The sequence below is a fragment of the Salpingoeca rosetta genome (genome assembly GCF_000188695.1).
Source record: "Salpingoeca rosetta unplaced genomic scaffold supercont1.6, whole genome shotgun sequence".
NCBI classification, from domain to species: Eukaryota; class Choanoflagellata; order Craspedida; family Salpingoecidae; genus Salpingoeca; species Salpingoeca rosetta.
Genome location: NW_004754928.1, coordinates 582,460 through 598,281, shown reverse-complemented (window position 1 = coordinate 598,281; position 15,822 = coordinate 582,460). Strand labels below are relative to the sequence as shown.

General features: G+C 56.0%; 7 protein-coding genes across 7 annotated transcripts in view; 3 read left to right on the top strand and 4 right to left on the bottom strand.

The window, feature by feature from the left end:
• Positions 1 to 217: 217 nt before the first annotated feature.
• PTSG_02697 (uncharacterized protein) lies at positions 218 to 1,741 on the top strand. The gene is made up of 2 exons (XM_004996137.1): positions 218 to 377; positions 648 to 1,741. Exon 2 carries the CDS (start codon positions 679 to 681, stop codon positions 1,678 to 1,680), a length of 1,002 nt encoding a protein of 333 aa, XP_004996194.1. The 5' UTR covers positions 218 to 377; positions 648 to 678; the 3' UTR covers positions 1,681 to 1,741.
• PTSG_02696 (uncharacterized protein) lies at positions 1,688 to 3,855 on the bottom strand. Its single transcript, XM_004996136.1, has 7 exons — positions 3,604 to 3,855; positions 3,349 to 3,422; positions 3,006 to 3,151; positions 2,611 to 2,764; positions 2,318 to 2,446; positions 1,994 to 2,094; positions 1,688 to 1,850 (listed from the first exon to the last, which is right to left on the bottom strand). The coding sequence occupies exons 1-7, from the start codon at positions 3,821 to 3,823 to the stop codon at positions 1,832 to 1,834; spliced, it is 843 nt and encodes a 280-aa protein (XP_004996193.1). The 5' UTR covers positions 3,824 to 3,855; the 3' UTR covers positions 1,688 to 1,831.
• PTSG_02695 (uncharacterized protein) lies at positions 3,833 to 7,869 on the top strand. Its single transcript, XM_004996135.1, has 7 exons — positions 3,833 to 4,015; positions 4,370 to 5,512; positions 5,776 to 5,887; positions 6,364 to 6,504; positions 6,701 to 6,775; positions 6,980 to 7,118; positions 7,301 to 7,869. The coding sequence occupies exons 1-7, from the start codon at positions 3,945 to 3,947 to the stop codon at positions 7,849 to 7,851; spliced, it is 2,232 nt and encodes a 743-aa protein (XP_004996192.1). The 5' UTR covers positions 3,833 to 3,944; the 3' UTR covers positions 7,852 to 7,869.
• Positions 7,870 to 8,682: 813 nt separating this feature from the next.
• PTSG_11906 (TKL protein kinase) lies at positions 8,683 to 10,220 on the bottom strand (the record flags this gene model as incomplete). The annotated part of the gene is made up of 3 exons (XM_004996134.1): positions 8,683 to 8,783; positions 8,923 to 9,356; positions 9,601 to 10,220. The coding sequence occupies 3 exons, from the start codon at positions 10,218 to 10,220 to the stop codon at positions 8,683 to 8,685; spliced, it is 1,155 nt and encodes a 384-aa protein (XP_004996191.1).
• Positions 10,221 to 10,234: 14 nt separating this feature from the next.
• Positions 10,235 to 13,871, bottom strand: PTSG_11905 (uncharacterized protein; the record flags this gene model as incomplete). The annotated part of the gene is made up of 2 exons (XM_004996133.1): positions 10,235 to 13,290; positions 13,544 to 13,871. 2 exons carry the CDS (start codon positions 13,869 to 13,871, stop codon positions 10,235 to 10,237), a joined length of 3,384 nt encoding a protein of 1,127 aa, XP_004996190.1.
• A 398-nt stretch (positions 13,872 to 14,269) lies between these two features.
• On the bottom strand, positions 14,270 to 15,568 carry PTSG_02693 (uncharacterized protein). Its single transcript, XM_004996132.1, has one exon. It carries the CDS (start codon positions 15,473 to 15,475, stop codon positions 14,630 to 14,632), a length of 846 nt encoding a protein of 281 aa, XP_004996189.1. The 5' UTR covers positions 15,476 to 15,568; the 3' UTR covers positions 14,270 to 14,629.
• Positions 15,569 to 15,694: 126 nt separating this feature from the next.
• Positions 15,695 to 15,822, top strand: part of PTSG_02692 (uncharacterized protein) — a gene marked incomplete at both ends in the record, with an annotated part of 1,686 nt that continues 1,558 nt past the window's right edge. The window contains one exon of the mRNA XM_004996131.1: positions 15,695 to 15,724. Within this exon, the coding sequence (XP_004996188.1) occupies positions 15,695 to 15,724 (30 nt within the window). The remainder of the gene's footprint in view (positions 15,725 to 15,822) is intronic.

Here is a 15,822-nt window from a genome sequence, read left to right as displayed (position 1 = left end):
TGCACGCGTTCATCATCGTCGAGATCTTGCCGAATTTTGTTGAAGGTTTTCACAAATCTTCCAAACTTGCGATTTTTCGAGGTTGCTGTTGCCAACGATTGTCGACAGCAGAGAACAGACGAGCGCGCTCCCTTTCTTTCTCTCCTCACCTCCTCGCGCTCTCACCCCACTCCCACTCACATACCCCCCCCCCTCCCCTAACACTCACACAACACACACGACACACCAGCTTGCACGTGTGGCTCGCATGTGAAGCACCCCTACTATCCCCTTCTTCCTTGTTTTTTTCTCTTTGATCCCACCCCCTCCCTTCCCCCGTTTTACAGGTTGTTGGGTACCTGCTGATCTACTACGGTCAGCTTCGTAAAAACCCAAAGGTGAGCGGCTTGACGGCGTGATGTGTGAGTTTGTATGTGTATGTGTGCGTGAATGTGTGTGTGTGTGTGTTTGAGTGTGTGTGAGTCTGTGTGTGTGAATGTATGTGCGAGTGTGTGTGTATGTGCGAGTGTGTGTGTATGTGCGAGTGTGTGTGTGTGTGTCAGTGCGTGTGATGAGTGCGAGTGTATGACACAAGATATGAACCTGAAATGTCAAGCGAAAATATCCCCGCAAGCACTTACACTTCTTTTGCATTCAACTTCCGTAAGACGAGGCAGGCACACGCGCACAAAGACGAGGATGGGCAGGCGAGGAGGCCGCGGACGCGGTGGCGGTGGACGCAGTGGTGGTGGACGTGGTGGTGGTGGTGGTGGACGGCGGGAACGCCGAACGTGGGCACACGACGGCCGGCCTGGCGACCTTGATGGGGATCGGCACGGCGGAGAGGAAGGTCATCACGCAGACGGCATTGTGCTGCGGGGTCACACCGATGAGGATGGCACGCCGCGCGTGCTTGATCTGGCCATGTGGGACTTTGCGCAGTGTGACCCGCGCCGCTGCACTGGGCGCAAGCTGATTCGCATGCGCCTGTGCCGCGAGCTGCGGACGCGGTCCGCCTTCAACGGCATTGTGCTCAGCCCAAATGCGACGGCGTGCGTGTCGCCGCGCGATCGCGACATTGTGCTTGAGAACGGCATCGCCGTCGTGGACTGCTCCTGGGCAGAGCTGGACAAGGTGCCCTTCCACAAGATGCGCGCGTACCACAACCGGCTGCTGCCGTACTTGGTGGCGGCCAACCCGGTCAACTACGGCCGCCCACTGAAGCTGTCGTGCGTGGAGGCGTTTGCGGCGTGCTGCTGGATCGTGGGCTTGAAGGAGGAGGCGGAGGAGCTCCTGGGCAAGTTCAAGTGGGGCCACGCCTTCTTCTCGCTCAACAACGAGCTGCTGGAGCTGTATGCGGCCTGCGACAACGCGGCAGACATGGTGGAGACGCAAAACAGGTACATCCAGCGGCTGCAGGAGGAGGCGCAGTCGCGCAAGACCATGACATACAACGCCTTTACACAGCTCGGCCAAGAGGAGGCGGCGCGGGCCGATGAAGCCGATGATGATGATAATGATGATGACGCAGGGGATGGTGACGCAGAGAAGGATGTTGAAGGTGGTGATGTTGGGGAGGAGGGCCAGGAACAGGGCGAAGAGGACCAGGAACAAGGCGAAGAGGGTGAAGCATTGGAGAAGGAGGAAGATGCGGAGGGCCGTGAGTTGGCCGGGGAGGTTGCCACAAAGTTGAGCATATAAACGTTGCGCTGGTTGTTGTCACGTTGTATTGGTCGTTGTTCAGAATTAAACAGCACGCGTGTATTCAATCGAGTGTACTGATGTGAATCGAATGACATGACTGGAACACGACGACAACAGAAGCACTGAGGGGAGGTGCGTTGCCGCTGCCTCACGTCCGCTTGGGGTACCTGTGGACCGGAATTGGGTGAGGAGATTGGGGTGAAGTGGAGTGAGGGGCGTGATGAGAGTGGGCTGACGGCGGATGCAGCGACACTTGCAATGACAACGCACACGTCACACTCACACACACGTGTCACACATGATGGCCTACTCTTTGTCGTAGTAGTCGATGTGTGCGCCGCTCTCGTAGTCGTCGCTCTCCAACAGCTCAAACAACTTCGACGCAGAGCTCGCAGGCGTCACCAGCGTGCCCTTCACGTGGAGGTGGCAGTAGAGCGGAGGGGGGGGGGGTTGGTTGTTGTGTGCATGTGGGCACGTACGGATGACGAAGGAGAGAGAGAGAGAGAGAAAGAGCATGTGTGTATGTGATGGAAGTCGGCAGCCAAACACTCCACCCTACGCTGAAAGCACAACAGCATCATGACCAACCCCGCCTTTCCTTCCACCACCAATGCAAGTGCAAACGCGAGCACACCTTTGCCTTCATGTCTGCAAACGCGGCTCGGAGCTCGTCATTCGCCAGTCGTTCGCGAATGTCGGCCTGCATATCCGTATCCAGCGGTCCCGGCGCATACGACAGCAGCACCGTGCCCGTGCCAGCAGCCTGAACCGTGTGGCAGGGCGCAAGGGGGGGGGGTAACGGAACGAACACATTAACGTATTCACGTGAGTGTGAAGGGACACAATCTTCAAACACACACACGCACACTTGCACGCAGACACACACACAGACATATTCACACACAGACACACACTCACACAGCACACCTCTTTGGCGGCGACGGCGGTGTACATATCGCGGGCTGCACGGGATGCGCAGTAGAGGGCAAAGCCACCGTGCGCCTGCACCGCCAGCAGCGAAGACACGTTCACAATGCGCACGTGCTTGTTGGACGCCTTCGCCGCCTTCATGAACGAGGACCTGTGGTGATGGTGATGGTGGTTAACATCGTGGAAGAATAGTGCTGAAGTGAGTCAAGGAACGAAATGGAAGTGCGAGTGTTGAAGGGGGCAAAGAACAAAGGTGCGCACAAGCGCAGAGGAAGAGAGGCGATCAAGAAGACAAATGCGCATGTGTGTGCGTATTGTGTGTGCATGACGAGCCAATCGCGCGCACGCACAGCACATTCAACGTTTCCAGATGCCTCATTGCTGTGACTCACGTGATGAAGAACTCGGATGTGATGTTGGTCATCATGAATTGGTGCATCTCGTCCAGGCTGTCGTAGTCTGCCACGTGCTTGCTGATGTCGCCGAGCGTACCGGCGTTGTTCACCACCACCAACCGGTCATAGTCGCTCGCACTTGTCTGGAGGGTGTGTGTGTGTGTGTGTGTGTGTGTGTGTGTGTGTGTGTGTGTGTGTGTGTGTGTGTGTGTGTGCGTATAACTGTGTTTGCATGCGCATGCGTATGCATACACGTGTATTTGTGTTGTTCATAAGAGAAGGACCACCAGTGCAAGATGAATAGTCACGACTTCGCACCATGGTGCACATCACATCATACCTCTTCGAGCAGGCGCTGTGTGAGAGTCTTGACATCCTGTGCGTTTCCCAAATCACCACCAAGCGCCACCACACCTAAGTGAGAGAGCCAGAGTGAGGGTGTGAGGAGGGCGTGCACGCGCAAGAGTCAGAATGGAAGGGTGAAAGCGAGACAAGAGTCATGGTGAGCCACTCACACCGCATCCACTCACACCAAATCCACTGACACATCCACACACGCACATCCACACTCACAGAAACACACGCGTACACTCACGCGTTGTGTGTGGCTTCAGTTGCTCCTGTACGCTTTTCAAGGAAGCTGTGGATCGAGCTGTAATGATGGCGTCCACAGCATGCCCTGCGGTGTGCCAGCCTTCACACAGCGTTTCCGCCACTGCACGCCCAAACCCACGTGACGCGCCAGTCACCACAACGCACACCTTCATCACGGCTGCTTTGTTTGGTATTGGGGGGATGGATTGATGAGTCATCATTCACCACCCGCTTGAAGTTGACGACAAGGACGAGGAGAAGGTTGTGTCCTTCCTACGCCCCGCTGCCCACTTCTTCTCCTGCCTCTCTCGTCTCATCTCATCTCATCGACAACAAGTGAAGATGGACAGGGCCGTACAATGCCGTGCCGTCGTCACACGGGCCATCCAGCTGGACAACCAGGGCCAACACAGGTACGGCTGCTCTGTGCTCTGTGCTCTGTGTGTGTGTGTGTGTGTGTGTGTGTGTGTGTGTGTGTGTGTGTGTGTGTGTGTGTGTGTGTGTCTGTATGTGTGTGTGTGTGTGTTAACAACTTAACAAGTGCGTCTCTTCCTGCCTCCCTCTCTCCGTCCTCCCTTTGTGCCCTCCTCCTTCCGCCTTCAACCCCCCTCCACACACACACACTCTCTCTCTCTGTCTCTCTCGATCTCTCGATCTCTCGATCTCTCTGCGTGTCCAATGCCGTGTTGACAATCTCCCCCCTCCTTCCTGCACCACGATCGCATTCGTTTCCTCACGCGCCTGCACATCTGCCCACCTCTCTAAAGGGAGGCGCTGCGACTGTATGAGGAAGCGGTGTCGACGCTATCGGCACTGATTCGATCAAACGCTGTTCCAGCAAGACGCCAGGACTTTATCAAGGCCAGAGACCAGTACACAGAGCGCTGCAACAAGCTACGCGCTGCACTTCGCTTTCAGCAGCAACAACAACAACAACAACACCACCCTGCGGTGGGCGGCACCAGCTCACACACTGGCCCACCACCTCCATACCAAGAGGCGACTTCCCGTCCTACACGGCCCGCGTCGTACCACGAACAGTCATCCACAGACATCCCTGCATCTCCATCCAAGTCGCCACAACCACATCAGTCACACAGGATCAAGCAGGAGGCAACGCCTCCGACAACACCAAGCGCCGCGTCATCTCACGATGTACCAACACCAGCAACGACGCCGCCACCACAACACACACATCAACCGCAACCACCACAACAACCACCACAACAACCTCCACAACAACCACAACAACCACAACAACCACATCGGCCAAACCAACAGCCACAAGCACAACAGGGCGGCACACTGCACGACTACTGCCGCCTGGAGATTGGGCCGGAGCACCAGCAGAAGCTGACGTGTGTTGACCACATGGCGCTGCACGTGGGCGACCGCAACTTCTCCGGATCATTTCTCGTGCCCACAGAGCACCTGCAGAAGGCCCTGCGCGGCATACACGAGAAGCAGGCGTATCTGCAGCAGCTGGCGGCTCGTGTCGGCATCAACGTCACGCCACAGCACCACGACAATGCACCCGGCAAATATGCACCACACAACACCTCCCATCCAACACCACCCGCGTCACCTGCAAACGGACACAAGCACGGCCACCGCCAAGCAAACGCCCACCCGAACAAGCCGCCCAACGTGCACACACCAAGCGACGGTGGTGGCGGTGATGACAGTGGTGCACATGAGGACAACGACCAGAGCACAGGCACGGACGATGGTCTGCCACCACAGCATGGCCAGCAGCACCACACGCCTCAGGGCGGTGCAAGCGATGGAACACAGCCGTCATCTCCCCCACTGCCGAACGTTCGCGTTGGAGCTGACGGCCGCATTGCCGGTGCACGCGAGGACCACCACCAGGACACCGCCGTGCAGAGGCCCGACAAGCCAGACTCGGGGTATGGCTGCTGCCGCTGTGTGTGTGTGTATGCGTGTGTGTATGTACGCGTGTGTGTGTGTGTGTGTGTGTGTGTGTGTGTGTGTATGTATGTATGTATGTATGTATGTATGCATGTATGTATGTGTGTGTGTGTATGTGTGTGTGTGTGTGTGTGTGTGTGTGTGTGTGTGTGTGTGTGTGTGTGTGTGTGGCTCTGTTGCCGTAACATCACCCTGATCACCACCACCAACACCACAACTGCACTGCCACCACCACGGCCAGCATCTACTACCGTGGACAGGCATGGCAGGAGTACGTGCGCCAGGCCAACCGGCCCGTCGGTCCACGACAGCAGCCGCTGCACGAGAAGGTCTCGCTCAAGGACCGCGTCAAGGTGAGAGGATCGAGCATGGATGGGCAGATGGTGTGTGTGTGTGTGTGTGTGTGTGTGTGTGTGTGTGTGTGTGTTGTGTGTTGTGTTAGTGTGTGTGTGTGTGTGTGTGATCTTAGGCCTGGACGTTAAAACGGGGATTGTGTTCTCAAGTGATTGGGGGTTACCGTCCGTCAGAGCCGCTCATATCGGTCCGCGATCCCACGATGGCTAGGCGCCGGAACCCAGTACACGAGACGGTTTGTGTGTGTGTGTGTGTGTGTGTGTGTGTGTGTGTGTGTGTGTGTTTGTGTGTTTGTGTTTATTGTGTGTGTGTGTGTGTGTGTGTGTGTGTGTGTGTGTGTGTGTGTGTGTGTGTGTGTGTGTGTGTGCGTCGCTTGCGCCGTTGACAAGTCCTTCTCAGCAAGTTTGAGCTCCAACTACAAACGCACCAATTGATGTCGCACCCCTTCTCACATGAACACGTGTCGTCTCCGCAGCACACGTCGCGGGAGCTGACGCGCGTGAATCCCAACAGCAGAGATCGCGGCTACTCTCTCGATGGGCTGGAGAAGGAGTGCTTTATTGACCAGGACAGAACCATCGACGTCCCATTGCCTGCAGGCAAACAACCAACAAAGGTGCGTCTTGTGGTGGTTGACGTGACACGCTAGCTTGCTGGCTTGCGTGTGGTCGTGTCACACGTACGCAATGCTCATCCATTGGTTGACGGCCTTGAAGGATGGTGTTCCTTCACGCACGCAGTCCTGGCAAAACCATCCCATCCTACATACACACACACTCGCTCTCTCACTCACTTCGACATGTGGTGTGCAGCTCGCAGAGCACGTGACCGCGTCGGTCATGTTTGAAACCGCGGCTGTCGGCGCCAAACTCCGCAACACACACAAAGTACTTGGACAACGGGTTGGCATGCTTGGCTCCTGTTTACCTGTCTTCTTCTTCTTCTTCTTCTTCTTCTTCTTCTGCTTCTCTGTCCCGTGGTGCCGTGGAATCTAGCGCATCGTCTCATGTTCAATCAACGACACACACACACACACACACACACACACACACACACACACACACACACACACATGCACCACAATGTGCCAGATGGGCGGGGAGCGGGTGAAGGAGATGGACCACTTTGTCGCGAGCGTCGAGACGCCCCGCGTGCAGCTGCAGCTTCCAGACATTGCCGTCACCATCGCAAACCAGATTAGCCAGGGACTCGCGCCCATCCCAATCGCAGGTGTGTGTGGGGGGGGCACCTGGCATGCTTTCTTCTTCTTCCATGTTTGTCAGCATTTGCATGTCACACCTGAACCTCAACGCACACGCACACGTAATGGCACGTGCAAATACACATGCAAACACACATGCACTCACAACTGAACACACGCACACGTAATGGCACGTGCTTGCCCCTTTCAGGCTGCAAGAGTGACATGACCAGCTCGGCGCAGGATGTGACCGTGGACTTGCATGTCCCGGCTGAGTGTCGTGTTGGGGACAGCAGTGCAGAGACAACAGCGGCTGTGGCGCAACACACGCGTGCGTTGTATGTGGTCGTGTCCACGCTGGTCACGCGCGTGCTCACGTTTCTGAGCATGGACGAGTTTGTGTTCTACTACATGCCCACGATGCGCGCAGACGCAACCGTGTGCGCGCGCAGCAGCCAAGACGGCCGGCTGTACGTGAACGTGCTCGTGTTTCAGCAGCAGCAAGGCTGTCACCCCGACACGCACGCACCGCGCATGTCGCGGCGGATCTGGCGCTATTGGCTGCAGCGCATCGCCATGGCGGACAACGGTGATGTCGGCCAACACGACTTCAACCGCAGTGCCGAGACCGATCAACAACAGCAGCAACGACAGCAGCAGCAGGAGCAGCAGAGGAGGAGGAGGAAGAGGGCGACGGGCCTGTACGACAAGCGCGTCCGCCAGCGCTTCAATGAGCTGGCCAGCCGCCTCGCCCTATGCTGACACATGCTTTGGGGGGGGGGGGGGAGGTTGGACTGGCTTGCTTGCTTGCTGCTGTTCTTGACGTCTCTTGCATTATTGCATGAGGAAGTGTTGTTTTGTTTGCGACACTCGTTCATGCGTGTAAGCGATACATGTTCAATCGAAGAAGACACAACACAGCAGCCGAACTTCGTGTGAAGAAAAATGGCAGGAAGTAAAGGAGTGTTGCAAGTGCAGGGGGTGCACCGACACAGAGCTTCAGAGCGATCATCTCTCTCCGTCATTGTTTTTGTTTCCCTTGTTCCATCAAATCAGATCATGCCTCCTGCCCCTTCTGTCTGATTCCGCATGGCACCGTTGTTCTGCCTGATTGTGCCTGTTGTGCTGGTGGTACATTGTGTGGAGACTTTCGTGCTTCAGCCTGCATGTTGAAACAAATGCCAGAAACCTCTCCACCTTGAAACGTACACTTGTGTATGGAAGGATGCGCAACGTAATAAGCGAGATGTGGGCGGCAGCTCAACATGGGGAAGAAGCAAGCAGGAAGAAGAGACATGCTTGAACGAAGCACTTCATCAACTGTGGAACATATGGAGTATGTACTGTGATGCTGAGAAATGCTTGCAAGCAAAACGCCTCGAGGTGTTGCGAGGACAAGGGCGAGCAAGGAAAACAGGCAAGGAGAAGGCCAGAAGGGCGAGCCAGGTTCAGCAACGTTGGAGGCGCGCGTCCACAGGCCACACGGCCGCAAAGAGAAAGAACGAAGCAAACACATACATGCACGCACGGAGAAAAAGGAATCAATGGAACAGCGCACACGGCGTAGACTGAAGCACGCCAAGAATGCCGACGTCAAGCAAGGTGGTGGTCCTTGAGCTCTCCAAACGACGGCCGCTCACGTGGGTCCTGCGCCATGCACTTGTACGTCAGCGACTTGAACCACTCGGGGATGGCTGTGATGGGAGAGGCGTGCGCGGGTGAGGAGAGAAGGACGCTGCGAGCAAGTAATCCAAGCACACACGCACGAACACACCACATACACGTATACACGCACACACACAGACACACACAGACACACACACAGACACACACCGTCTTGTCCGCTGTCTTCAAACCGCAATCGCTTCCCCTCTGCCAACAAGCTGAAAAGCGTGGCGAGGATCGGGCCACGATATCCGCTCCCTTTCTCCTGCTCAATCAGGTCCGGCGGTCGCTGTGTGGCCACCTCCCACATCAGCACGCCAAAGCTGAAGATGTCAGCCTCAAAGCTGTACTTGTCGCCTGTCAAAGCCTCTGGTGCCATGTACAGCGGCGTACCCACGCCAGCCGTCAGCGATATGCTTGTCATCGTCTGCAAGCCAGCTTGCTGGCTGTACTGGGGATCAGCAGGATCATGGCTGGAGGAGAGGCGGGTGCGCTGCTGGTGCTGGTTTCTGTCACGTGTGAAGCACTGGCGGATGGATCCAAAGTCCGAAATTTTGGCGCGAAGCGATGATGACACCAGCACGTTGCCGCTCTTCAGGTCTCTGTTTGGAGGGTATTGGTGGGTGGCGTGCTTGAGTGAGCTTGGCGGAAGCAGGATAGATATCTTTTGGCAGACGCAGACGCACACACACACACACACACACACACACACACACACACACACACACACACACACGCACACACACATACACACATACACATGCACATACACACACACACACACACACACACACACACACACACACACACACACACACACACACACACACACACACACACACACACCGGTGCATCTGGTCGAGGCTGTGGATAAAAGCCATGCCACTGGCGACGTCGCGAAGCAGGCGCAGTTTCAACTCCCACACAGTCATCGTCTCATCTCTTCTGTCGCGTGCTGTGCTCACCAACGTCAGCTCCTCATCCAAATCTTCTGCAGTCACCCACTGTCCTGGTCCGCTAGGATCACCGTTCTCGTTCACCTCCACCAACACTTTCTCCATGTCCTTCCCCAGCAGGTCCTTGAGTGATCCCATGGCCACAAACTCCAGCACCAGGAACGGGCTGCCGCTGGGATCTGTGCCCGCGCCAAAGAACCGCACCACGTTGGGGTGCCGTGTCCGCTGCAGGAACTCCACTTCCTTCTCAAACTCCAACACCGTGCTCTCGTCAAACATCATCAGCCCTTGCTGCAGCACCTTGACTGCCACCGTCACCGTGTCCCACTCTGCCTTGAACACAACGCCAAAAGCACCCGCAGCCACTCGCTTGATCATCCTCAGCTCATCGTATTCAATCTCCCACGCCTTCTTCAACGCCATCACCTCCTCGTCCATCTCCACCAACAGCTGCTCCTGCAGGCCGATGCGCTTGGTGAGGCCACGGTAATGGCGTGACAGCCAGGCCATCAGCAAGCCAATGGCTAGGCCGCCAAGTACAGAGCCAGCAGCCACGCCAGCGACGTTTTCTGTCTCTTCCACACACTCGCCACCACGAACAATGTACCCGTTGCCACATTGGCAGCGGAAATTGTAGGCAAGTTGGGACTGGATCGTCTCCGGTTGATCAGCGGGCCGCACGTTCTGGTTGAGAAAGTCAATGCGGCACTGCACAGGCGTGTTCTGCATTGTGATGACAGGCACAACTGAGCGGCTGTGCAGATTGGTGCGATCCTCTCCTTGAAATTGCTGTGCCGAGAGGATGGTTGGGCGGCGCACTTCGTCCTGGATTTGGTTGAGGTTCCGCAACCATCTGCTGTCGCCACTTCAGCATTCCGCAAGCAGCGCCGAAGCAGCTCCTGGCCGCGCTCTTTCAGCAATGGGTTGCGGACCCCACGATAAAACAAGGCCCGCAAACCCCATTCCTGACACAGCTGACTAATGGCTGCAACGTTTGTGTAGGAGAGGTCAATCACGTCGGCGCGTGGCAGCAGCAGTGTCTCCATCTTCTCAGAGCGAAAGAGGCTGAGTTGCTGCAGTGGGTTGTGGATGTGTACCGTGTGCAGATGTGCGTTCTCATGCAGGAACACGGCACGGAATTCGTTGTTTGGGCACAGGTCGATGCTCGTGTAGCCAGTGTTGGTCAGCGTGAACTCGTCCACGATATTGTCGAGTGCATGGCACAGCAAATCGGATGGGATTGTGGCGTTGGTCATGCCCGGCCAGCCCGCAGCGAATCGCGTGAGACGCAAGCGATGTGATCGCGCAACCTGGTCAAATTGCGACAACAGTTCAATGTTCCGCACATCCAGCACACGCAGAGGCAGAAGGCTGTTGTGATCACCACTTGCACTGTCATCATTGTTAACAGGTGTGGCGCTGATAGTGCGTGCCTCAATTTCTGGAATGGGAAGCATACGCGCCACCCCAAAGCTTGGATCGGCGCTCATCTCGAGTGTGGTCAGGTATGGCAGCACAAACACGAGCGTGAAGTTGACCCACGGCACATGGTGGTTGTTCATGCTCAACGTGGCGAGGCTGGGAAAGATGCCTGTATCAGGCTGTTCCACGAGTGGGTTGTCGTGGATGCGGAGGGCTTTGAGTCCGGGCAGCGGCAAGTGGTCGAATTGCGTCAGATGATTGCCGGACAACACAAGCTCAGTCAGGCGCGGGGAGCTACCAAACAGGTTGTGGTCCAGAATGGTAAGATCATTGTCGCTCAGGTCCACGTTCTCTAATGCAGTCGCGGTGGTGAAGGTGTCTGCGTGGAGATCGTTGATTCTGTTTCTGACGAGAGTAAGGGTGGTAAGGCTCTCCAGCCCACGAAATGCGTTTGGGTCCACGGTTCGAACGTCGTTGTTGGAGATGTAGAGCTCTTTGAGGCGCGTCAGTCGTGCAAACAGCATGGAAGGGAGGTGCGTGATGTCGTTGCCCGTGAGCGTGAGGAAGACGAGGCGGGTGAGCTTGTCAAAGGTGCCAACCTCAATCTCCGTGAACCTGTTGTGAAACAGCCACAGCTCTCGCAACCGTGTGTTGTGCTCAAACAGGCTTGTTGGCAACGTAGTGGCGCGTGTGCTTGTCAGCCGCAAATGGCTAAGGCGAGTCAGATTAACGAACAGTCGTGGTGGGAAGGTGTCGACGGGATTGTGGTCGAGGTTAAGGCTTTCGAGCTTGAAAGTTGAGATCAGCGCGTTCTCGTCGAGTGTGGAGATGCGATTGAAATGGACGTCCAGTGTCATGAGAGATGTGAGGCCCGAAAAGGCATTCTCAACAATACTAGAGATGCGATTGTTGCTGAGGCGCAGCTCCGTGAGGGATGTAAGGTCAGCAAAGGCAAGTGCAGAGACGTTTGAAATTCGATTGTTGCTGAGATCAAGCTTGGGCAGAGACGAAAGATCGGCGAACGCATCGGCAACAACCTCGAAGACAGTATTGTTGCCGAGGTGAAGCTCCACCAGAGACGTCAGACCAGCAAAGGCGAAGGCAGCAATGCTGGAGATTCGGTTGTTGCTGAGGTCCAGCTCACGCAGGGAGACAAGGTCAGCAAAGGTGTGCGCAACTACACTCGATATGCGATTATCGTTGAGATGAAGGACAACCACGGAAAAAAGGCCGGCAAAGGCATCCACTGCAACACTTGAAATGCGATTATCGCTGAGGTCAAGGTCACGCAGTGAGTTAAGGTGAGCGAACGTGCCTGCAACAACATTCAATATGCGGTTATCGCGTAAGGAGAGAGTGGTGAGGTTTGTTGTTGCAGCAAATACGCCCGGTTCGATTTCGGCAAGCTGGTTGCCGTCCCAAGTCAGGTGCGTGAGATTGGGCATAGCAGCGAGCGTGGCTTGTGGCAGCTCACTCAAGCTGTTGCGGGTGACATCGAGGGTGGTGATGCTGTCGCCGAGAGTAAAGTTCTTGTTGTCAACAGCCGCGTTTGTGGGCACGAGGCGCGTGATGTCGTTGCCTGCAAGGTCGATGGTGTGCACGTTGGTCATGGCATTTAGGACAGCGAGCGGAAACTCGACGCCCTCATAGCCGCGGATGGTGATGTTGGTGACCGTATCCCAGCGAAACTGAAGCAGCCACACCAGGTCCTCCAGGAACACAGACCCTTCGATGATGAGGTTCGTGGGGGTTGTGGGATTAACTGTGTTGGATTGGAACGTGAGCTGCGAGCTCTCATCCCAAGAGGGCAGAGGAGAGCCGTTTCCTTCAATCTTAAGCAACATCCGAACCGCATCACGACGAGGGTTGGTGCAGTCGTATGGAGTGGACAGCGACCGAGTGAGGGTGCATACAACAGCGCGATTTGTAAACCGTCGTGCACGCCTTGTTGACACTGTGGTTGTCGTGCTTGTTGTTGTCGTGGTCGTTGTTAACTTCGTGGTTGTGCTGGCACGCCGCACGCGCTGCACCTCCAGCTCCAGGTCCCGTGGTGGCTGAGTTGGCAGCCGAGGTGGTGCCGGTGGCGGTGATGATGGAGGTGTTGGAGGAGGACAGTACTGGTTGACAAACGCCTCGATAGTTCGCAAGTGAGAGAGCTCTGAAAGTGGTGCGTGTGCGTATGTGTATGTGTATGTATGTGTGTGAGAGGGCATGTGTGACCGTGTGGGAGCAATACAAACAAGACTACAGCATTATGAGGCACACATCACCGAGCGCAGATGAAGAGCACACAGACACAACACAACACAACACAACACAACACAACACAACACAACACAACACAACACAACACAACACAACACAACACAGCGAACGGGACACTTTGCTCCACAGCGCCGTTAAGAACTTACCAGTGGAGCCGTTCTTTTCGCTGTCACCGTTGCCGCTAGAGGCGCAGTGCTGCTCGCGGGATTGGATGGATCGGAGCAGCGCGTGAATCGATGAGCGGACGCTGGTACATGAGTCTGCTTGTGCGCTGCATCCCACGCCCACCCAAGCCGTTGGCTCTTGTTGTGCACGGGAGCAAGGTCCACTGAGGAGCCAGGCGGCTGTCTCTGTGGTTGCATTGGCTGCATTTGCTGTTGTCGGTGCTGCTAGTGCTGCTGCTGATGGCGGTGTGATGACCGCCACCACAAGGCAAAGGACAGCGATGGTCTTGCCGGCCATCAAGCGAGTCATGCTTTGGGTTGGCTTCTGTGGTCGTGCTGTGTGTTATTGTTTTTTGTGTGTGAACTTGTGGAGAGCGTTGTCTGTGCGCGCGCTGTGCGTGTTTGGTCTTTGTTCGCGTGGGACTGTGGGATGGAGCCAAACAACCGCCACTGCAAAGAAGAGTGGGTGGACTTCCCTGCCACTTTTTGATCCTCACATCGCGCGAGGATTTCTCATGGTCAAGAAGAAATCTCTCAATGTCCCAAAACATGTTGGATGGATGAATCAAACATGCGCGCATCATCGGTTCGTGAGACCTCGTCCTGTGTGTTCGTTCAACCCCCCCCCCCCCACGTCACGCCTCCCTGCCTCCTCCATCCGTTGCCGACCGTTGCAATCAACAAACAAGGCAAGCGTGAGGCATGAATGCAGAGATGTCATTCGTTCAGTGGTATGTTGCTATGAAACGCTTGCAAAGCGCAGCGCGGGTACTCGGGTATGTAACACGAAGCTACGAAGAAGCAAGGCAGGTAAGGAGAAAGGCAGGCAAGAAGGGCGAGCTAGTTCAACACAATGAAAGCAGGAATCCAAATCAGTGTCCACGCATGCGCACGGAGGTTACACACACACACACACCGACACACACACCGACACACACCCACACACACACATACACACACACATACACACACTGACACAGAGGTTTCCACACATACACACATACACGCACACACACACATACACACACATACACACACACACATACACACACACACTCTCTCTCTATGCTAGAAGCCGTCTGAGGAAGCTGGTGGTGTGACGGCCTTGATGTATCCCTTTGGGCGAATGGCAACGGTGTTGGTGACGCGGCTACACAGCTCGCCTGTCTTGAGGTAGAAGTTGTAGTGGAAGGTAGGCGTTGCACGCCCTTTCTCCTTCAGCTCTTGGCGAATCTCCTCTTCAAAGTGCTCGGGAAACTCAAACCGCATCTCCAAGTCCGTGGTGCCGCCGCGAACAAAGTCGATGGTCATGGCGCGTGTCCAGCACGAGTACTCCTTGAAGACGCGGGCACACGCCATGGCGGGCACCGGGTCGGCCACCGCCACCTGGTAGCCGCCAAACATCACACCTCCCGGGTTCCTGGACAGCGTGTTGAGCGGCAGCTTCATGTGCACTTTGCGCCAGCCGTCCTCGATCTTGAGCACCTTGACCCGCATCACGAAAAAGGGAGGGAACCACTCCAGCCTGGAACGGTCTGACACCCAGTGGGCGCGGTTCAAAAACTGGAGCAGCCGCATCATCCATGTCGTGCGCAAGCCGGAACCCGTCGTGATGTGGCGACGCGGGTGTGCAAGCAGCACTGGGTACGTTGGTGTGGTTGCTGTTGTGGTTGCTGTCGGTGGCGTTCTTGTCGTTGCGAGCGTGTGCAAGCGATGTGTAGACCTCACTGTTGGTGTTGTTGGTGTTGAAGCGCATGCAGCGCTTCTCAGTGCGCAGTCAGAACGGGTGGACAGCGAAAGCGCAGTTGCATGGCGCACGGAATCACGAGCGTGTCGAGCGACATGTTGCGCACGAAGCGGAGCCAGACGAGGAGCACCAGGGCAAAGCAGACGTGGAAGACGAAGAAGCATCATCTTGTTTGGCTTGCTCTTGGCTTGCTCTTTGCTTGCTCTTCGCTTGCTTGCGCTTTGCTCTTTTGTCTGCTGGCAACCACCGCTCGTTGTTGGCGATTGGTGAATGATTTCAAGCGAATTTCGGAGCAGCAACCGACGATGAGGACGATGAAGTTTGCTTCGTCTTGTTGTGCCATGGGCGTGGTGGTGGTGGTGATGATGGTGGTGGCGGTGGCGTTGATGACTGTCGACGTCGCCACAGCACAGGACGTAGGTCACATTGGACGCTGCATGAACGCTGGTTGATTCCGTAGTGCTTTTCTTTTGTCTCTGCGTTTGGTGGCTTGATCTTGAACCTTCTTCGTGTT

Bases quoted from the DNA above. Each gene is read 5' to 3' on its own strand.
- PTSG_02697 (XM_004996137.1), top strand. From the start codon at position 679: ATGGGCAGGCGAGGAGGCCGCGGACGCGGTGGCGGTGGACGCAGTGGT.
- PTSG_02696 (XM_004996136.1), bottom strand. From the start codon at position 3,823: ATGATGACTCATCAATCCATCCCCCCAATACCAAACAAAGCAGCCGTG. The intron at 2,765-3,005 runs GTGAGTCACAGC...CCATCACCACAG, and splicing joins ACATCCGAGTTCTTCATCAC to GTCCTCGTTCATGAAGGCGG. The intron at 2,447-2,610 runs GTGTGCTGTGTG...CACACGGTTCAG, and splicing joins CCGCCGTCGCCGCCAAAGAG to GCTGCTGGCACGGGCACGGT.
- PTSG_02695 (XM_004996135.1), top strand. From the start codon at position 3,945: ATGGACAGGGCCGTACAATGCCGTGCCGTCGTCACACGGGCCATCCAG. The intron at 4,016-4,369 runs GTACGGCTGCTC...ACCTCTCTAAAG, and splicing joins GACAACCAGGGCCAACACAG to GGAGGCGCTGCGACTGTATG. The intron at 5,888-6,363 runs GTGAGAGGATCG...TCGTCTCCGCAG, and splicing joins CGCTCAAGGACCGCGTCAAG to CACACGTCGCGGGAGCTGAC.
- PTSG_02693 (XM_004996132.1), bottom strand. From the start codon at position 15,475: ATGATGCTTCTTCGTCTTCCACGTCTGCTTTGCCCTGGTGCTCCTCGT.